This window comes from Geotrypetes seraphini, chromosome 8 (genome assembly GCF_902459505.1).
Source record: "Geotrypetes seraphini chromosome 8, aGeoSer1.1, whole genome shotgun sequence".
NCBI lineage: Eukaryota > Metazoa > Chordata > Amphibia > Gymnophiona > Dermophiidae > Geotrypetes > Geotrypetes seraphini.
In genome coordinates, this window is record NC_047091.1 from 123,254,070 (window position 1) to 123,276,539 (window position 22,470).

Below are 22,470 nucleotides of genomic sequence, written 5' to 3' on the forward strand. Positions count from 1 at the left end.
CCTAGGAGAAAGTGCAGTTACTTACCTGTAACATGGGTTCTCCGTGGTAAGCAGGATAAGTCATCCACAAAACCGTCCCTCCTCCCCTTAGGGCCGATCTGGTCATAGCTAGGAACATCCTGAGGGAATATGGGGAAGCAGGGGGGGAATGGGTAGTGCTCGGGCATGCCCGGTGGGGCCCCGGGCACCACACATGCTCAGAGAGGGGAAAAAAATCTCAGAGTTATTGGAGAGCATATCCTGCAAATGGGAGCTGTTGGGACATCACCCCTATATGTGGCTGATTTATCCTGCTGTCCACGGAGAACCTACGTTACAGGTAAGTAACTACACTGAACTGCACATCCATGTCTACAACATGGTAAAGGGGACCACCTCAGGTGTTCCTAATGCCATAACCCAAGATAAGGGACTCTGACATTACCAGGAGTGCTCATAAAAACCCAGGCCTGGCTCAGTGTGTTTCTCACCATTGTCCTCGTTGTTCTTGTAAGGAAGTCTTCTCAGTCCTCAGAGTTCAAGCTTCACTCCTGTGTGTATCAGATCTGAATTTACAACCACCTTCTCTCCTCTGAACCCTCATGTATTAAGTAGAGGGGGGGGGGGATTATCATTCTTTTGTTTGGGTGGATAGGGTGCTAGGGGGCAGGACACCAGGTGCCTGCAGTCTTGGTACAGGCATTCAGGAAGCAGACCGTTAAACTGTGGCTATGGCGTAATGATAACTGCCCATCCTTAAGGCTTTAAAAGCAAAGTGGGGCTAGTGATATCAGGAATTGGTCTAATCTCTTGTGACTGGTGCACTATGATGAAGCTTCTCTGGCTTCTCTCCTCCGCTCTCTGGGTGCTTTGTACAGTTTACTCCAGCCAAGGCGGTAAGTTTGCATTTCCCACATTTTTCTGATTCAGCTAGGATTTATGACAGCCTGTATAGTTAAGAATCCGGCATAAGGACAGATCCCTGGCCCTGAGCTATGTCCTGTGTACAGCGTTGAGAGAGTGCAGGAAATGGATTGTCTTGAGCGTCTGACCTAGAGAATGATAAGGGAAAAAATTTGTCCCCATACCCGTGGGATCTATCTCCATCTCAGTTCCATTCCTGTGAGTTCTGTCCCTGTCCTATCCCTGCAAGCTCTGTCCTCATCTGCACAAGCCTGGAACACTTGAGGACAGAGCTTACAGGGATGGGGCAGGGACAGAATGGGGATGGAAATAGTTCTAATCCAGTGTATCGCAAATTGTGTGCCGTAAGACGCTGGCAAAGAGGAGAGGCACCAGTTGACTGTTAACACGACGTACCTCTCGCATCGAGAGGCACATCCTATAGGCTGTCAGCCAGCCCAATGACTTTCTCCCCCACTGGCATAGAGACAAGTTCAGGGTCCAGCCAGAGGACCTCCGCGCATGTGCCGACGTTGAAGTAATGACATCACATCGACGTCCACACACTGCCGGGTGCCTTCTGGCTGCGGCACCAGGTTTAGTGTGCCCTGGTGTTGAAAAGTTTGTGGGACACTGATCTACACTTCTCCCTCCGAATCCGCAATTTAGTATCCGCGGATTCAGTTATTCGTGATTTTTTTTTTTTTAATTGATTTTAATTTTTTGGGCTATTTTTAAGCCCTCTGAGACTCCCCAGAATCTTACCTGGTGGTCTAGCGGGCTTTCAGGGCAGGAGCAATCTTCCTACGCTCCTGCCCCCGAGACTACGACGGGAGCTCACGGAAGCCATTTTCTATGAGTGATCTGCATGGGGCAGGAGCGTAGGAAGATCGCTCCTGCCCCAAAAGCCCACTAGACCATCAGGTATGGTTCCGGGGAGTCTCAGAGGGCTTAAGGTAAGGTCTGAGATTCTGGGGGAAGGTGGGGTGGGTGGGTCAGAACCGGCCCGAATATTATTCACGGGTTTTTAATATTTGTGGGCCAGCTCTGCCCCTAACCCCCACGAATATTGAGGGAGAAGTGTAATCTAATCTAGTATTTCTGAGTCACGCTATGCCTAAACAGGTTCAAGGTGACTTACAATATAAGGAATTACAGAATGTGTATGCTACATTATAGCAGTATAAGGAAGGCAGAGTTATGAACAGAAAAATACGGAAGAGAGAATGGAGGTTCTATGACCAGACTGGTGTAGCACTTGAGTAGAGAGTGTGGGATTTAGTGGCATCTAGTTATCTACAGTGTGTATGCTTTCAAAGAAAAGAGTTTTTAATGTTTTTTTTGGAATCTGTTGTAGAATGTTTCCATCCTTTGTCAGTCAGGAGGTTGTTCCAGATCTTGGCGCCAATTTGTGTGAAGAGCGAGTCAACTATGCATTTGGATGTAACTCCGTAGGAAGATGGGAGGAGCAGTTGAAGCGATTTCAGGTTTCTGGATGACATAGACCAGGAATTGACAAATAGGTTTATGAGCGGTTCTGCAGTTTTTGCCTATAGGATTTAGATCCTGCTGGGATATTTGTCCCTTTCACCGTGTCATTCTCTAGTCAGATTCACAAAGTCAGTGTATCTGTCATCATGCTCTGTGTTGCCCAGTCTCATGCTATTGGGTGAACTGCAGCTGGAGAAAGCCAATTAAGTTGTTTGGCTGGTAAAAGGTCTTTTGTTTTAGCTGCTCCATAGAATTCCTTCCATGAGGCCATAAGGTATTTAACTTTTGCCCTGGCTAGGAAACATAAGCTTCTGGGATATTTACGACAGCAAACAAGTTTGAGTAGTTTTAAGAAAATGTTGAAGAAACACCTCTTCTGCAAGATGAAATAAGGGACTTGATCTATTGGGCTCCTTTTACAAAGGTGCGTTAGGGCCTTAACGCATGGAATAACAAGTGCTAAATTGCCATGCATGCTAGCCGCTATTGCCTCCTCTTGAGTAGGCATTAGTTTTTTGGGTAGCACGCGCTAATCCGGTATGTGCGCTATAAACGCTAGCGCACCTTTGTAAAAAAGCTCATAGTGTTTTGATGCGAGGCGCTGGTAGCCTCTTCGTAATTTTAGTACGCTTTACATTATCACTATTATGTTTTATTGATGTTCGATTTGTTGTACCGTATGTGATTCTGTTTGGGCATGTACTCTATTATGCAAATACAAATTTCCTTACAAACTGGGACCCCAGAGAATGGTTCCGATTCGCAATAATGTGAATTTATCTTTAACAACCTGCCAGGCATTCTTCAAAACTGGATTGTTGGAGGTAGAGAAGCTGTTCCTAACTCCTGGCCCTTCATCGCTTCCCTGCAGATTCGAGGGCTGCACTTCTGCGGGGGGTCACTTGTAGCCCCCCAGTTCGTGATAACAGCAGCTCACTGCCTTATGGATTTGTAAGTGACATCTCTCTCTACTGCTCTCAAGTTTATTCCAAGCTTGCAAACCGTGTGGCAAAGGTATTTGTTTGATATAATCCAGATTAATAGCTATAGTGTATATCAAAAGAATATCCAGATTGTAGTTTATCTAAAAACTGACGCCTCAGCCCCACCACTCCACCGCAATATTTAGTTTAAACGGGAAGTTTGATGTGGGTGCCTCATCATTGGCTGTCAATTTTGTAACGTTTATTTAGATCGTTAACATTTTTAACTGTTGTTTTTTATTATTATTTTTTGTTTTTTATTTTCTCTATTCAGTGCAATAAACTTCAAAAAACTTTAAGAAATAAATAAATATTTCAAGACTCTTCAATTTTTGAATATCATAATATAAAGTTTAAAAGTTTTTTTGTATACTTATCTCAGCATAAACCCAGGGAGTCAGACCCGACATGTTTCACAGAAATGTGTTTTATCAAGGGTCTCCCTGTAGGATATAAAGAGAAAGTTGTCACATACGATTGCATAACCTCTCCCTCCAATCTATAATTAGTTTAAAAATAATAATCGTATTTCAATGGTATACTCACCAGAGGTGCCGCTGCCATCCGACTCCACATTAATCATGAGAAAAGATGGCGGCGGCGTCCCTGGAGTGAAATTTAAATCTTCCCTCTCTATCATCCAAATCTCCACCCCCTACATTCTATTGGTCCCGTCCGAATTATACCGTGCCCCACTCAATCTCAATATTTAATCCGTGAGGTTCAACTGTATCCAAAGAAAAAATGCATCTTTGCTCAAATTCATTAAGTCTCGCAGTATCTATCCGCCCATCCCACCGATGTTAACGATCTAAATAAACGTTACAAAATTGACAGCCAATGATGAGGCACCCACATCAAACTTCCCGTTTAAACTAAATATTGCGGTGGAGTGGTGGGGCTGAGGCGTCAGTTTTTAGATAAACTACAATCTGGATATTCTCAAGTTTATTCCAGCATCTTTTACATGGACAGTTGCTGTGCTCACTACAGAGTATAAGTATACAGGAAAGATCTCATAACTCTGGCCAGGGATACTGCAAGGTGCAACACATTTCAAACCCCCAAATTTTCAGGTTTCTCTGTGGTGTTTGTTTTCAGACTACAATAGTTTGAATTTTCCTGCAATGTGCCTTTCTGGCCATGAAGCCAGACTGATAGCATGATAACAGAGCTTCCAAATTACCCTGTTCCAGGAGGGAGATTTTTAGGCCAGTCTGGGATTTCAGATGCCCTCATAATATTGCATTATAGGACTTGCAGCAGATAGAATCAGGGACTACAAATCCCATACTGCTTTGGGATGTAAGTTTAAAAACAGGACTGGCAAAAAAGTCTCTCTCCTAGAACTAGGCAACTTGGCAGCTCTGTGGAGACACTATAAGTACACCCTTTCTTCTGCAGCTGCTCCTACTGTCCTTCCTGGTGTCCTGATTAGCAAGGAAGTTTATAGTTTATAGTTTATTCAGTTTTTGATTAAACGCTTTATCAATTCTTCAAAGCGTTGTACAAAGTAAAAACTTTAACAATTTAAACAAACAAAACAATTAGACGAACTTTTATCAAATCTACAGGACAACTGACCGTACAGAACTAGATAAATATTGACCCATAGGCCATAGATACATGTGGGAAGGGGGGAGAAATACAATTGTAATAGAAAAAGCGAGTAACATTTAAGGAAAAAACACTTAAGGACTGGGAAACAATATAAAATTAATAGTTAGACTACCATAGTTTAATTAAAAGCATCTTTAAATAGAAAGCATTTTAAATTGCTTTTAAAAATTTTTAGGTTTTTTTCCATTTTTAGATATAAAGGGAGAGCGTTCCAGATTGTAGGGGCTGTTACAGAAAACGTGGAGGTACGACGCGTGCCTATGATTTTTAAAGAGGGAATATTAAGGTTATATTGAGAGATAGATCTTAGAGATCTTGGGGGGTCGTAAGGAATCAAAAGTCTATCTATGAAAGCTGGTGTGTTGCTCAGCATTGTTTTAAAGTGTGCATCCTGAGGAGAGAGCAACCATGGGAACAGGGACAGCACATTGTCACTGCATCCCTGCCTTGCTGGTTTGGCACTAGACTCTCTATACCCCAAGAAACCGAGAGGGAATGCAATGATATGAGAGCAAGGGAGGAGGGTGAGCTTGCTGAGGAAGGGGAGCCTGAGGGCCGATATTCAGGACTTGACACTGACACTAGAGCTGATTAGTGATGGACTAGTTCCGGCGTTAATCTGCGCAAAATGCTGAGAGGGCTTTAGTGTAGGAAATAAGATGTATGCTAAAGAGGGTCACAAATTGTTTATAAATGTGTGTGTAGTAAAAAATATTTATTAACCCTTTAATTGGCAGATGGTGAAACGGCTGCTTTATGCAACTTGATGTTGAAGGAGAGCAACAGTGCCAAGAGGCATTTGGAGATGCAGATCTCCCATAAGAGCCATAGAAGACACACGTTGCTTCTGAGCTACAACGCCAAATAAAGGGCTACTAAGCAGAGAAAGACACGGGGACAAATTTTTCCCCGTCCCGTCCCCGCCCATTCCTGTAAACTCTGCCTTAACCGCACACTTCTGATTTTAAAGTGTTTGAGGTTTCTGCAGATGAGGACAGAGCTTGCAGGAATAGGGCAAGGACAGCAAAATAACTCGCTGGGACGGAACGAGACGAAAAAATGTCCCCTTGTCATTCTCTACTACTAAGGTCATTTGCTATGTCCTCCAATGCTCAGATAACAGCGCACAAACAAGCCTTGTTCTTACAGCTGGAAACCTAATGCAGCTCGGAGCTGGTATTGGGGGAGGGGGTCAAAGAGAGGATTTATTATGATTTTCTGTTTAAAATCTGTTGGTTTTGATTTGTTTCAGAAGCCCATGCAAGCCTCTAAGCACCAGTACTGAGAAACAAATGTGTGTGGATCCAAGCAAACCTGATAGTGAAAGCACACATTAGCATTGTTTTCTGTGCTTAAAAACCCTTTCAAGTTGGACATTTTTTTTTTTTAAAGCTTATATTTAAAGGCATAGAAGAGTGGCACCGCCATGTGCTTCACTTCAGGATTTTCCTGGGCATTCAGGCTAGAGCTGCACTTTTCAAGAAACCTGTTTGCATGTGCCAGACAGTGGCAAACACATTCTTCTCCCTTACTTTTGGTCTCACAGCATGCATATAATTTGAAGGCCATTAACTTTGAGTATGGAGGGCTGTTTGTCTCTGCTGTTCCTGTGGTATGGGGCAGTGCTGTTTGCTATAGCACCTGAACTTTGAGCATTGGGGCTCTGGATAGGAAACAGGAGGGTGAAGGACGGGATGAGGCAGAGAGAAATTGAATTGCCTAATGGAGAGGAATCATAAGGAGTAGAAGGGAAAGAGATGAGGAGACACAAAGTCTCTGCAATTTCTGTTTTGGGGTTTTTTTTTAATCCTTAATCTGTACACACAGAGCTGCTAGTCACGCAGTTCTGACATCCAGACTGCAGACTTCTTGGCCAGTCCTGGTTTTGAACTTACATCCCAAAGCAGTATGGGATTTGTAATGCTTGATCCTGCCCTTTGAAATCAGTGTTGCAAGTCCCATAATACAACAGAATGGAGTGGGCAGAAATCCAGGAAAGCCTAACACCTTCAGCCTGGAACTAGATAACCTTGCATATGTGGTCAAGTAGGAAGTTCAATTTACATTAGAGCTTCCAAGTTATCCGTTTATTAGAAGGAACTAGTGTTTAAGCCCGTTACATTAATGGGTGCTAGAGTACATGTCTGTCTGGGTTTTTTTTATTTGTCTCTCTCTCCTTGGATGCTGTCTGTCTGTCATTCTTTCTGTCTGTCTCTCCCTGGCCCCCTGTCTGTCTATCTTTATTTCTAACTCTATCCTCTTCCCTCAATCCTGCATATGCCCTTTTTTCTTTCTCTTCCCCACTTCCATCCAACGTCTGCTCCCCCTGTCCCTCAGACTTCCATTCAGTGTCTGTCTCCCTCTCTCTACCCCTTCTATCTATTGTTCACCCTCTGTCTTGCCCCTTCCATTCACTGCACTCTCTTCTCTTTCCATCCAGTGTCCGCCCTCTCTCTCTCTCTCTGTTCCATTTGGCATCTTCTCCTTCCTTTCCCCCTTCCTTTTCCCTTGGTCTGGCATACATTCCTCCTTCCCTCCATGCCCTGCCATCTCTTCTGCCCTCCAAGCCATTCTCTCCTCCTCTGCTCCCTTTCTCTTTGAACTTCATCGGGCAGCAGCAGCAGCATTCACAATTCATTGCTGTTGCCGCCTAGTCCCTTTCTCCTTTCAAACCTACTTCGGCAAATTTCCTTCTGTCCGAATCAGTGACTTCTCAGCGCGTTCCATAAGGAACGCAACTTGTGACAAACATCGTACCCAGAAGAATACGACCAAATACATAAATTTTATGGGGGGGGGGAAAAAAATGATAATGATCCAAAGTCTATTGTGCTTGCGGCGGCAGCGCCTAATTCTACAAAGCAACCACCAGCCCCTCCTGACACTTCCGCGTCGCAACCGTAAAACCCCTTCTTATTGGTCAGCCGCTGCCGGACCTCCTTTGACTGTGCTGAACGATTGGCTGAGTGGCTGGGAGCGTGAGGCGGGGAGGGCAGGCGTTCTGAGGTCGACTGTGTGTGTGGTTTTTGCTCCTCTTCAGGTCTTCCTCTCTGTCGGGTCGTCTTCCTGAAACAGAAAGTAGGCAGGACCCGCCAGAGAGGAAGGCCTGAAGCCGGCAACAGCAGCGAATTGTAAACACTGCTGCTGCCCGAAGAATCCAGGCCTTGAAAAACCCGAGGCAGACCGCTTCTCTTCCCTCCCAGCCCAACCTCTGCTGACTCGGCTCCCTTACTCATACCCTGCGTCGCGGAAGCGTGAAGACTGAACGCCAGCAATCGGGGTGGCAAGGACGCGGCTCAGGAGACTGTGAGGTGTTGGCGTGTGGCGGTGCTCCACGAAGCCCTCCTCCCGGCAGCTGCCGCCAGCACCAATCGGGACCAAGCTTGCCTGCACTTCCTCCAGCGGTTGGTGAGTGAGGGCGGGAGGAGGGGAGTGGCTAGAGTGATCCCTGCCTCCGCGTTCTAAAATGGAACGCAGCCACGGATCAGAAATCACAGCGGCAGGGATCACGAAATTTCAAGAGCGCATGCGCGCTCTAGGGTTTTATTATATAGGATATTGTGGGTCAGTCCTATATTTTTGCAGCTCCATCTAGTGAATTATGGGTTCTGCAGCATTGATTTCAGTGGGTAGAATCGGAGACTACAAATCTCATACTGCATTGGAAATGTGAGTTCAAAACCAGGACAGGACAAAACGTCTCCCGACTGGAACTGAGTAACCAGCAGCTCTGTTATTTTTCTGTGTTTGTCCAAATTTTTAAAACAGGATAATTGTGTTCTGTTCATGCTTAAACAGGATAGAGGATAATTTATTAAAAAAACCAAACAAAAACCCCAAAAACAAAAATAGAGCTATCATGTATAAAGAGGATATCTGGCTTCACTAACTGCACACACAGCACAAGTTTTTAGGGCAATGGAGTAGAGAATGACATGGGGGACAAAATTTTCCCTGTCCCGTCCCTACGAGTTTTTTTCCTATCCCTGTCCCATTCCTGCAAGCTCTGTCCTCATCTGCACAAGCTTCAAACACTTTAAAATCATAAGTATTTGAGGTTTGTGCGGTTAAGACAAAGCTTACAGGAATGGGAAAGGGATAGGGACAGCAACAAAACTTGCAGGGACAGGGAAAAATTGGCCCTGTGTCATTCTCTACAATGGAGTTCTGGTCTCTCAGACTCATTAGCTCCATCTGCTGTTGGCTCTATGAACTGCTCCAAGCAGTCAGTCCAGCTTCAACTCAGGACCCCTATACTACTATTATTAATTATTTCTACTGTCTGCCCTGAGCTACAGCTCTGTTTGTGTAGAAACACAGAAAATTAGAACACAAAAGGATTGTAAGGCCCATCCTCTCTGCACAGCTTCATTTCTGATGCATGGCTCAGGCTTTATTGAACTCTGTCTGTCACTGTCCTGTCCTGTGTCTTTAGCATCTCCCTTGGAAAGCCATTCCATGGGGAAATATTTCCTTGGAGCCTCATAGTGCGACCCCTCTGGCTCTAGCCCCTACTTTATTACACTATTCCACTAGCTTGAAATTGTTGTCAGATGCAATCACAAAAGGTTCCTGATTTATTGGTACACCTATGCGTCCATCCCTCTGTTTCAGCAGGCACCAAGCTCTTGGACTTCCGGCCTCAGGGTGAGCTTCAGAATCCTGGCAATGATAGTTGTCACACTTTAGTGTGGGGTTTCTGTCTGTGAGAAAACAGTAGGCAGGGCCTAAGGACAGTGATTTTCACACAAACAGCTTTCTTCACAGAATCATAGTGCCTGTGCTATAAATCTATTCTAGTGCAATGTGTCTAATGGTCCTGAAACATAGGGAGGTTTCAATTCCTGAGACCAGTTATGCATGTCAGAAAAGTTTCTAACAGTCTTACCCAGGGAGAAAATGCCAGAGGATTTATCCAGCAATGTAGTGCTCGAAGACAAGCTGACCAATAAGACCAGTGCAAATTTGGCAACCCAAGCCATCCAGATGTTTTATAGAGAAATAGTATAGGAACTTTAATTAATGGTCTTTTATCTATATATATAAAATCGGAGGTATGTATGTGTGTGTGTGTGTATGTGCCACTATCACGCAAAAACGGCTTGACCGATTTGAACAAAACTTGGTATGCAGATCCCTCACTACCTGGGATGATATGTTCTGGGGGTCTCGCGGCCCACCTGCACACGTGGGCGGAGCTACAAACATAAAATCAGATTTTACCCATTCATGTCAATGGAAAAAAATGTAAAAAGCTGCCATTCTCACAGTAATTCAAAAACGGCTTGACCGATTTGAACGAAACTTGGTATGCAGATCCCTCACTACCTGGGGTGATATGTTCTGGGGGTCTCGTGGCCCACCTGCACACGTGGGCGGAGCTACAAACAGTAAATCAGATTTCACCCATTCATGTCAATGGAAAAAATGTACAAAGCTGCCATTCTCACTGTAATTCAAAAACGGCTTGACCGGTTTGAACGACACTTGGTATGCAGATCCCTCACTACCTGGGGTGATATGTTCTCGGGGTCTCGCGTCCCACCTGCACACGTGGGCGGAGCTACCAACAGAAAATCAGATTTCACCCATTCATGTCAATGGAAAAAATGTAAAAAGCTGCCTTTCTCCCTGTAATTCAAAAACGGCTTGACCGATTTGAACGAAACTTGGTATGCAGATCCCTCACTACCTGGGGTGATATGTTCTGGGGGGTCTCGTGGCCCACCTGCACACGTGGGCGGAGCTACAAACAGTAAATCAGATTTCACCCATTCATGTCAATGGAAAAAATGTAAAAAGCTGCCTTTCTCCCTGTAATTCAAAAATGGCTTGACCGATTTGAACGAAACTTGGTATGCAGATCCCTCACTACCTGGGGTGATATGTTCTGGGGGTCTCGCGGCCCACCTGCACACGTGGGCAGAGCTACAAACAGAAAATCAGATTTCACCCATTCATGTCAATGGAAAAAATGTAAAAAGCTGCCATTCTCACAGTAATTCAAAAACGGCTTGACCGATTTGAACGAAACTTGGTATGCAGATCCCTCACTACCTGGGGTGATATGTTCTGGGGGTCTCGCAGCCCACAACTCTATGTTGCTTGCTCAAGGGTGGGTTCACCCAAGAATTTATATGTTCTTGCTCCAGGAGGTGAAACTAAAAATGTTGTTTATAATCACGTTTTGCGTTAGTTGTATTGTATTAATTTTGTCAAATATTTCACATTATAATTTGAATATTGTACTTTTTATTAAGCTGTAAAAAAATAATTTCATTCACCACTATAAAGTATCTTTATTTGAATCCATTTACAGTGTTATTGCTATAATTAAATACCCGTGCAACGCCGGGGCATCAGCTAGTTATACCATATAATGAACAATGCAGGATTGAAATGTAGCAAAACATTTGTGAGGAATAAATATGAGCAGGTTAATGAATAGAAAAAGAATTTTAGGAAAGATAAATATCTTAAATATATTGATTCTTCCAGGTTCATCCAGCAAATCTGAACTAGCAAGGTGCTTGCAGAAAACTGTCAATCATGTTTTTAACTCCACCTCCTTCCCAGGAAGCAGTTCTTGCCCCCTCAGTTTGTTTTCTGAATGTAAGTTGCTCAGAAGTGTTTCTGATCTGCTCTGCGGTTTTATTATTCTCGGGTATTTTTTCTCAGTGTTCTTTGGAGGCTTGGTGCCTAGAGGTTCCTACTTGGTGGGACCTCTGCCTGGGAGAAGACGCAGACTTACACAGCAGAAGTCTGCTGCTAGCAGGATCAGCCTTTGGGGACACCAAGATAGCCAGCTTGTATTTATATTTTTTGAACTCAGGAGCTATCCCCTGCATAGCTGCTTGCATCCCTGATTTAATCAGGAGTTTGAGCGCAGGTTGTTAGGCTACTGCCCTGCTCATCTGGGACTAACTGTGGGCCAGCTGCCTGGTCCTCCCCCTTTTCACGACACAGTTTTTCGGGGGTTGAGGTTCAGTCCGACCTTGGCAGCCAGAAGACCAGGTTCATCCAGCAAATCTGCAAAGCAGATTTCTTCTCCATTGATTCCAACCGAAATCCTATCCTGTAGCAGGCAGGCACCACATGACATTAGTGAGTAAGGCTATCATAGCCTATTGGGAAAATCAGGGTAGCAGTGGCTACTCTATGGAAGTTTTATGAGCAGTCTACTGAAAGTTTATTTACAGGAGTTTGTTACAGAACTTTGGAGTCACGCCTGATGCAGCGACTGGGTGAATTTGGCTAGGGGGAAGGACAAATGCCTGTATCTTGGTGTAGTATACATACCTCCAAGACAACAGGAGGACATGGATATAGAATTAATCGAAGACATTGAGAATACAGTATCACTTTTCTGCAAGCAAGTTGCTTAAAAGTGTTTCTGATCTGTTCTGCACAGTGGAAGTCTGCTGCTAGCAGGATCAGCCCTTGGGAACCCTGATTTTCACTATATCAAAAAATGTGCTGACACTAGTTTGGGAAGACTGAGTTCCACTACTACCAACAACCCTAAAATGTTTATGTATATAAAGGATCAAATATAGGGTTACAATGTGACTCCAGAAAAAGGAGGACGGATTGAGACATCCAGGTTTTACTTCCATTGCTTTCAATGCAAATAAAAGCCAGATGTCTCTATCTGTCCTCCTTACTTCCATTGCTTTCAGTGGAAGTAAAACCCAATTCATCCTCCTTCTTCTGGAATCACATTGTAACCATATATTTGAGCCTTTATATACATAAACATTTTAGGGTTGTTGGTAGTAGTGGAACTCAGTCTTCTCAAACTCGTGTCAGCTCATTTTTTGATATAGTGAAAATCAGGGTTCCCAAGGGCTGATCCTGCTAGCAGCAGACTTCCGCCGTGAAGAACAGATCAGAAACACTTCTGAGAAACTTGCTTGCAGAAAACAAACTGAGGGGGCAAGAGCAGCTCCCTGGAAAGGATGTGGAGTTGAAAACATGATTGACAGTTTTCTGCAAGCAACCAGCTAGTTCAGATACAAGACCTTATCATTTCAGGACCACTAGACACATCTACAAGAAAGATTACAGAGGTAAGAACCTATTCTTTTCTATGTGCTTGATTCTCCAACGTCTCCCTAGAAATCCTGCATTTGTGACCATTGTGCTGGGGGCCCATTCGCTGTCTGCCAATGAAGTAACGAGACAGACTTTCCAGATCTTGCAGGTCTTTGAGAATGGATTCAACCCTCGATCCTTGAAGAATGACATTCTGGTGTTAAAAGTGAGTGTAAACAAATAAGGGCTGCTAGGAACAGGTTTGTGTTGATGAGAGGGGTGGTAGAATTTTTGAATCTGTGCAGTGCCTGAGTTCAGAGCGGAGGGGATCTGACCAGCAATATCCTATTCTAAGGCCCTGAGGGCTGGAGAAAGTCTCTTAAGGGGAAACCAAAGCCTAATCCTGACATTTATTCCCACACTGGTGACTGCCTCTGTCTTGTGCCCACACAGCTGAACCGTGCAGCTGATCTGAATGTCACTGTGCAGACCGTGAAACTTCCAAAGCAGAACCAGACAGTCCCAGCACGTACCCAGTGTGTTACAGCAGGTTGGGGCCAGCTATCCACTCAAGGCCGTTCTTCAGACCGACTGCAGGAGCTGAATGTTACAACTACTAGGAATCGTTTTTGCAGACCAACCAATGTCTGCACCCGTGTTATCAAGCGCCAGGCAGGAATCTGTTTTGTAAGTGATCAATGGATTTACTTACTGCTCTACAGGAAATGGAGTGAAGTGTTTTGGAAGATTCTGGGTGCGGGTTGAGGGGGGAGGATATTTCAGTACTTGAATAGGGAGGACTGCAGTGCAGGAGTGAGGTGCTTTGGCAAAGCTGTATGGCAAGGGAGAGGGCCTAATACTGCAATATCAAGGGGTGCTACAGTGCTCTGTGGGGTTACCATTACTGGAACAGAAGAGAGTGCTGCAGGGCAACAGTGAAGTGCCCTGGCAGAGCTCTGTGTGTGTGAGTTTCTCTACTGGATAGCAAAAGGTGCTGCAGTGCAGGAATGAAGTGCATGAACTTGGTAAGGGCTGTCATTACTGGAACAGTAAGAACCCCTCTGCCCTGCAATGTTCTTGGGGAGTGCTTCAGGGTAGGATTGGGTTGCACTGCTAGAGAGATGTCCATAAGAGGGAAGGTTTCTTGGTACCGATATAGTAGGATGTCCCTCCCTATCTCTAACACTGTGTTGCTTTTAAGAGCGCTTGGTACAAAGGGAGAGCGAGAAGATGGATGTGTTGGCATTTAGGAAAATTCATGTCCCTTTGGTCCTGCTAACTCGGCTGTTCTCTTTTTCTCGCAGGGTGATTCTGGTGGACCACTGGTTTGTAATGGTGTTCTTCATGGCGTGTCTTCCTTCATCATTCGCACCTGTGGCAGTGGAGTTGACCCAGATTTCTTTGCCCAGGTTGCACTTTTCCGAAGCTTTATCGACAGTGCCCTTGCGAGTTAAGAGAGGAAGAGGTCGAGTCCTCTGATGCAGTGGCGCAAACCTCGGAGCATCGGAGGGGACAGCAAGAACAGACCCAAAGCAGAGACAGAAGCCCAGGTCTCCCATTTCTCAGGTGTACATAAAGTTCTTTTACTGGGAAGCTAGTTAGAGCTAATATTGTTACCTTCTCTCTTGCATCAGTACATGTATGTAGGGAGGAGAGAAAGGCACAGTTTCTCAACCTTGCCACAGATTCCAATCTGGCCTTGCTGGCAGGAATAAAAGGTAAAGAAGGATATCCCAGATGAGTTTCAGAATAGATATCTAGGATCCATGCTTATCCAAAGTATGTTCTTCTAATGGATGTGGGTCCAGTACTGCATGTCATGAGCAGACGTACTCTGGATTTACTGGGAAAACAAAGAGAAGAAAGGGATTTTGTGTCCTATGTTCTTTAATGCTTTTACTATGCAGACGTGACCATGTTCCCTCAAATAAAAATTTGGAAAGGACCAGTTCAGTGTGTCAAGTTTTTGATCAGCTTTGTACTTTGTGGGTGGTTGGTCACTGATCTTTCCACCTTTCTCAGAATTTAGGGAGGCTGCAAAATACAGCTTGAGGGGAGATCAGTTACTGAGAGGACATGCTGAAACATTGTTTTGTACATGAGATTGCAGCTCAGTGTGTGTGAGGTGAAGAATTAGTGAGATGATGGACCCTGGATCTCTCCTCCATGGACTCATTTTCATGTTTTAATGTACAGTATATCTATCCTAGGGTTACCAAGGTACTCCAGAAAAAAAAGAGGATGGATTGAGACATCCAGGTTTTACTGCCATTGAAAGCAATGGAAGGAAAACCTGGATGTCTCAATCCGTCCTACTTTTTCTGGAGCCATATGGTAAGCCAACTTCCAACCTTCCTCCCCAATCATCCTTTACTTACCTAAATCCTTTACAGCAACAATTGAGAGAGACTTCTCTGTCGGCCACGGATCTTTCTTCCTGATGCATCCCGCCTCCTGTGAAGTAACTTCCTGTTCTAGATTGTTGCTTCCTGGCATTCAGTGACTCCAGGCAAGTAGAGGACTTGGGGGTGGCAGTGGGTCTGGCTTTGTGTCTCGGCAGACCTGTCTGAATATAGGTATAATTTGAAATGTGTGAAATTAGACATTTTGAATTATATGCGAGATGTCCTGCTGAAAACTGGGCTTTTCTCTCCAGCTTCTCACGTTCTCAGCATTGGGCACTGCTCCTGGTACAAGCTAGGCTGAGTTCCTTGAATCACGTTTATTTTTTCCAGGCTTTACTTCTTATCCATCAGTTCCTCTGGGTGCAGGTGGAAGATGGGTATCCAAGAATTCTTCCTATCACTGAAGGAATTAATTCTTCTTGAACTTTTAAGCTTGGATTGCAAATTCATTTGTTTGTATCTTGTGGTTTCCTATTGCTTTGTAGAATGTAAATTGGCTTGCTGACCAGTACATAATTCATGGTACTTTGCACTATATGTGGCCTCTGTCCCAATCTGCTGTAATATCAGCTTCCTTCCATGTAAAGGAATCTGCTAACCACAACAGTTTCGCTGATGAATAAAAACAGCATCTTTTTACAGAACTAAAGTTCACAGTCAGTTTTACCATTGCTGCTACTGGTGGATTATGGGTGTTGCCTTCATCTTGGTGATTCAACTGCATCTCTGCATTTCTTCAGTCTAATTTCTTGTTCTATTTATCATCCACAGATCCTATGTTCTGTTAGACACTATATTTTCTACACAACAGCAAGAATGAAATAAAGCAACAATTTATTGGAATAATCTGTCGCTGTTCTTTTCCAAGACTTTACCTCCCCCACCCTAACAGCTGAGGATCCTTTATACAGTCCGTTCTCGCTATTCACGAGTTCCTATTATGCAATATTGCGTATCCACGTTTGCATCAGTTGCTACCAATATTCCCCATTCTCGCCACTGTATTCAAGTATTTGCAGACTGGCTCTAAAAAAAACAGCTCTTTTTGCTTTCACTTTCACGTCACGGTCAGGCATTTTCTTCCAGATATGGCCCCTAAGCATCTGGAGAAAAAAGTGTTAGATACAGAATGATGCACCCACCCAATCCCCCAACTACAGGATGGAGGATGGAGAAAGAGTAGGTGACACGCTTTGCAGGAGTTTCCAGTAACTCCCATGGATGGATGACAAGTGAGAGGGAACTGAAATGAATGCTATAAATATTTAACAGCAGGGGAGAGACGTTGCAGCATGGTAATCAATTGTCAACCAGCTGATTTAACCCTTTCTGTGCAGCTTACACTACAGTACAAATCCAAATGAGTAAAGTTAGAATTACCATATGGCTCCAGAAAAAAAGAGGATGGATTGAGATATTAATATTAAAATGAGCAATTTTCTATAATCACCGGGTGATTCTCTAACCTCATTGTGCCACATTTGCTGCCAAAATTTGCCTACAGGTCTGAGCTGTCGTTGCCTTATTTTCTGATCAGTGCCTGAGTACTGATTGGCTCAGGCAATGACAGGAAAATAAGGCCAATTAGAACCTTAGGCCCCCTTAGGATGCACTGGGGAAGGGAAGGCCGCCATTTTGAAGAGGCGGGCCTGCTGGCCAGAGGGAGTAGGCATCCCTCCGGCCAGCCATGTAAATAAGGTAAGGGGGAGGGTCATTGGAGGCATGTGGGAATATTGGGGGGGGGGGGGGCTTGACTTCGATGGCTGGAGGGAGTGGGCATCCCTCCTGCCGATCTTCAATTTGGGTTGGGTGCATTTATTCTGTGCTGATCACTATCACCAGCGATGGGCACATGCAAATTTAGTGAACCTTCATTACTCTCCGCCAACCTCATTTGCACACGTGTTTTTTGGAGAATGACTCGCCTTTTTGAAATCACTACAATAACGGCTGCAACAGCGGTCCATCAGTTTTTAACACAAAGTTTAGAGAATCTAGCCCTCAGAGACTTGCCCAGGAACACAAGGAGCTGCAGTGGGAACTGAAGCTGGTTCCCCAGGATCTCAGTCCTTGCACTAACCATTAGGTTACTCCTCCACTCCAGAGCTTTTCTTCAACACATAATGTTTCTATTTATCTTGATTATCCACCCATGCACATATTCCAGTCATAACAATTTCTTCCTTATATGTTATATTAAGTATATCTGATCCTCAGAGGGCTACATAAGCCCATTTGGTATATGTGAAGCTTATCACAATCACCCGATCGTCATAGGATCAACATTAAATAATTTTTTGTTGCTATTATTTTGTATCTTTTTCTTATTATTATGCATTTGAAGTTAATCTTGTGAATACTTATCTTGATCAGTACAATAAATAATTTGGAGCGCCTCTGCCAACAAGCATATGTTTCAAATATTTTTCATCAGGGCTGAGGTTTCAAAGCTGCCGCTCCTTTCCTCTCCTGAACAAACTGAGTGAGTGGACAAATAGACATAGACATAGAAATAGACGGCAGATAAGGGCCACGGCCCATCTAGTCTGCCCACCCTAATGACCCTCCCCTACCTTTTCTTAGTGAATAGAACCCACGTGTCGATTTGGCCTTAAAATCAGGCACGCTGCTGGCCTCAATCACCTGCAGTGGAAGACTATTCCAATGATCAACCACCCTTTCAGTGAAAAAGAATTTCCTGGTGTCACCTCGTAGTTTCCCGCCTCTGATTTTCCACGGATGTCCTCTTGTTGCCGTGGGTCCCTTGAAAAAGAAGATATCTTCTTCCGCTTCGATGCGGCCCGTGAGATACTTGAACGTCTCGATCATGTCCCCCCTCTCTCTGCGCTCCTCGAGCGAGTATAGCTGCAGTTTGTCTAACCGTTCTTCGTACGGGAGATCTTTGAGTCCCGAGACCATCCGGGTGGCCATTCTCTGAACCGACTCCAATCTCAGCACATCTTTGCGATAATGTGGCCTCCAGAATTGCACACAGTATTCCAGGTGGGGCCTCACCATGGATCTATACAATGGCATAATGACTTCTGGCTTCCGGCTGACGAAACCCCTGCGTATGCAACCTAGGATCTGTCTTGCCTTGGATGAGGCCTGCTCTACCTGACTGGCAGCCTTCATGTCCTCACTGACAATCACCCCCAAGTCTCGTTCTGCTACCGTTCTTGTTAGGATCTCACCATTAAGGGTATAAGTCTTGTATGGATTATGGTTGCCTAGGTGCATGACTTTGCATTTTTTGGCATTGAAGCTAAGTTGCCAGGTCCTAGACCAGCGCTCCAGTAGGAGTAGATCGTGCGTCATGTTGTCGGGCATTGAATCTTCGTCCGTTGTGCATTTGCCCACTACATTACTTAGTTTGGCGTCATCAGCGAATAATGAATGCTATTTTACCTCTAAGCCCTTCTGCCAAGTCTCTTATAAAGATGTTGAATAGGGTCGGGCCTAAGACTGAGCCCTGTGGCACTCCACTGATCACCTCCGTCATTTCTGAGGGGGTGCCGTTCACCACTACCCTTTGAAGCCTACCACCAAGCCAGTTCCTAACCCATTTCGTCAAAGTGTCACCTAATCCTATAGAACCCATCTTGCTCAGCAACCTGCGGTGTGGTACATTATCGAATGCTTTGCTAAAGTCCAGGTACACGATGTCCAGGGATTCCCCAACATCCAGCTTCCCCGTCACCCAGTCAAAGAAGCTGATCAGGTTGGATTGGCATGATCTCCCCTTAGTAAATCCATGTTGACGGGGGTCCCGTAGATTTTCCTCATCCAGGATCTTATCCAATTGTTGTTTGATTAGAGTTTCCATTAGTTTGCTCACTATTGATGTTAGACTCACTGGTCTGTAGTTTGCTGTCTCCATCTTTGAGCCCTTCTTGTGGAGTGGAATGACGTTAGCCGTCCTCCAGTCCAGCGGGACGCAGCCTGTACTAAAGGAGAGGTTGAAGAGCGCTGACAGTGGCTCCGCCAAAACATCACTCAACTCCCTAAGCACCCTGGGGTGTAAGTTGTCAGGCCCCATTGCCTTGTTAATCTTGAGTTTTGACAGCTCATCGTAGACACTGCTGGGCGTAAACTCGAAGTTACTAAACGGGTCAACTGAGTCAGCCCTTGTCTGTAGCTGAGGGCCAAGCCCCGGTGCTTCACGGGTGAAGACTGAGCTGAAGTATTCATTTAATAGTTGGGCTTTTTTGGAATCCTTTTCCACATAGTCTCCGTCTGGTTTCTTAAGACGTACAATCCCGCCTGAGTTTTTACTTCTGTCACTGATATACCTGAAGAAGGATTTATCTCTCTTCTGGATGTTCTTTGCCAGAGACTCCTCCATGTGGAATTTAGCCTCCCTGACTGCTGTTTTGACTGCTTTTGACTTGGTCAGGTAGTCTGCTCTAGAGTCCTGTTTCCCCGATTGTTTGTAAGAGATGAATGCTTTTTTCTTCTCCTTGATGAGGTCTGAGATCTCTGCAGTGAACCATTGCGGCTTGTTGTTTCTTCGCCGTTTACTTACTAATTTAACATAGCGGTTTGTCGCTTCTTGTATGGTGGCTTTCAAAGTCGACCACATTTCTTCCACGCTATCGGTTTTTGCTTGGCTTTGTAGTGCCTGGTGAACAAAGGAACCCATGTCTTGGAAGTTTGTGTCCTTGAATTTGAGGACCTTGGTCAGTGTAGTAGATTTAGTAAAACCTTTCCTAAGATCGAACCATACCATGTTGTGGTCACTGGAGGCCAATGTCTCGCCCACCGAGACCTCTGTGACACTTTCTCCATTGGTAAGTAATAGGTCCAGTATTGCCTGATCCCTTGTTGGGTCCAACACCATTTGCTTCAGACCAGCTCCCTTCATAGAGTTTAATAGCCTCCTGTTTCTGCCGGAATCAGAGGTTAGTGTATCCCAATCCACATCAGGCATGTTGAAGTCACCTAACAATACTGTGTCCCCACGTAAGGTGATATTTTCTATATCCCCGATTATTTCCATATCCAGGTCATCCTGTTGTCTTGGGGGTCTGTAAATTACGCCAAGATACAAGCATTTGTCCTTCCCTCTGGCCAAATAAATGGCAGATGAGCTTCAATGTAGAGAAATGTAAAGTTATGCACATAGGGAAAGGGAACCCGATGTACAACTACACAATGGAGGGGATGGTACTGGGGGAAGGCAACCTAGAAAAGGACTTGGGGGTTTTGGTAGATAGAACAATGAAGCCGGCAGCACAGTGCGCAGCGGCCTCAAAAAAGGCAAATAGAATGTTGGGCATTATCAAAAAAGGTATCACTACCAGAACCAAGGAAGTTATCCTCCCGCTGTATAGGGCGATGGTGCGACCGCATCTGGAGTACTGCGTTCAGTACTGGTCGCCGTACCTTAAGAAGGATATGGCGATTCTCGAGAGGGTCCAGAGGAGAGCGACAAAAATGATAAAGGGCATGGAAAACCTCTCATGCTGAGAGTCTGGAGAAGCTGGGGCTCTTTTCCCTGGAAAAGCGGAGACTTAGAGGGGATATGATAGAAACTCATAAGATCATGAAGGGTATAGTGAAGGTAGAGAGGGACAGATTCTTCAGACTAGCAGGGGCAGCAAAAACTAGAGGGCACTCAAAAAAATTGAAGGGAGATAGGTTCAGAACAAATGCTAGGAAGTTCTTCTTTACGCAGAGGGTGGTGAACACCTGGAATACGCTTCCAGAAGAGGTGGTAGAGCAGAGTACGACTTTGGGGTTCAAAAGGGGATTGGACAAGTTCATGAAGGAAAAGGGGATCCATGGGTACATTTAGAGGGTTACTATACAGTACAGAAGGCTGTAAAGTAATAGAGTAGTAGAGTAATAGATCACTACAGGTCATTGACCTGGGGGGCCACCGCGGGAGCGGACTGCTGGGCATGATGGACCTATGGTCTGACTCAGCAGAGGCAATGCTTATATGTGCTTAAATGCATAATAAGAAAAAGATAAAAAATAATAACAAACAATTATTTAATGTTGATCCTATGACGATCGGGTGATTGTGATAAGCTTCACATATATCAAATGGGGCTTTTGTAACACTCTGAGGATCAGATATACTTAATAAAACATATAAGGAAGAAATTGTTATGACTGGAATATGTGCATGGGTGGATAATCATTGAAACCAGTCTATGAATAGCCGGTGACACTGATCTATTTATCTTGAAGCATCCCAAACCCACTCGGTAACCCTGCAAGATACATTGATGGTTCTGCATGAGATATGTTTGCAACCATGGAAGAGCAGTGTATATAAACAGATTTTGTTGCATAAATTTACATTTCCTGCAAAATCAGCAATGATATCATGCAGGGTCACCAGGGTGGGTTTAGGATGCCTACTTCAGAGAAGACTAGCTTGCTCATCCCATATGATTTTGGTCCTGTTTCTGAAATCAGAAGCATTTCTTCATGTGTTTTATTATGTACTCAGACACTTTCTTCTTAAGGACTATTTAAAAGCAAATCTTTGATAAGAGATTCATAATACCAGCAGAGAATGGTGTCCTAAATGAGATTAATACATCCCTGAACTTTTACCCAAATAACAGGCCAAATTATGATATGACAAAAGAAAATAGCTTTTATGTAGTTGAAATGGTGATAGATTTTGTAGCAAAACACATTTAATGTCTGATCTAATTTTCCCCCTTAGTAAAAGAACCCCTTTATTTGGCCCACACCAGGTTTAATCTTAAGTAGATCCAGGGCAGATTCTATAAAAGAAACCAATGTGTACTCTGGAAAATTACAACAAAATTTAATAATATTAAAATAACTGAAAACCCCAATAATAATAACCACTTGCAGATCAACTGTAGTCCTGACTTAAATATTTATGGAATACAGCTTGGAAAAGACACGGCTGAGGCTGAGATATGATGGAGATTTATAAAATACTGAATGGGATGGAACAGGTAGATTGCTTTTGTACTCTGTCCAAAAATACAAGAACTATGGGGCACACAATTAAGCTAAGTAGTAAATTTAAAACAAATCAGAAAAATATTTATTTACTCAACATA

At 44.3% G+C, this 22,470-nt stretch overlaps 1 protein-coding gene across 1 annotated transcript; it reads left to right on the forward strand.

The window, feature by feature from the left end:
* The first annotated feature begins 778 nt into the window (after nucleotides 1-778).
* On the forward strand, nucleotides 779-14,929 carry LOC117365828 (neutrophil elastase-like). Its single transcript, XM_033956703.1, has 5 exons — nucleotides 779-875; nucleotides 3,171-3,324; nucleotides 13,095-13,236; nucleotides 13,464-13,697; nucleotides 14,315-14,929. Exons 1-5 carry the CDS (start codon nucleotides 806-808, stop codon nucleotides 14,462-14,464), a joined length of 750 nt encoding a protein of 249 aa, XP_033812594.1. The 5' UTR covers nucleotides 779-805; the 3' UTR covers nucleotides 14,465-14,929.
* The last annotated feature ends 7,541 nt before the right edge of the window (nucleotides 14,930-22,470 follow it).

Coding starts and splice junctions, on each gene's coding strand:
- LOC117365828 (XM_033956703.1), top strand. CDS start 806: ATGATGAAGCTTCTCTGGCTTCTCTCCTCCGCTCTCTGGGTGCTTTGT. Junction 876..3,170: donor AGTTTACTCCAGCCAAGGCG/GTAAGTTTGCAT, acceptor ACAACCTGCCAG/GCATTCTTCAAAACTGGATT. Junction 13,698..14,314: donor GCCAGGCAGGAATCTGTTTT/GTAAGTGATCAA, acceptor TTTTTCTCGCAG/GGTGATTCTGGTGGACCACT.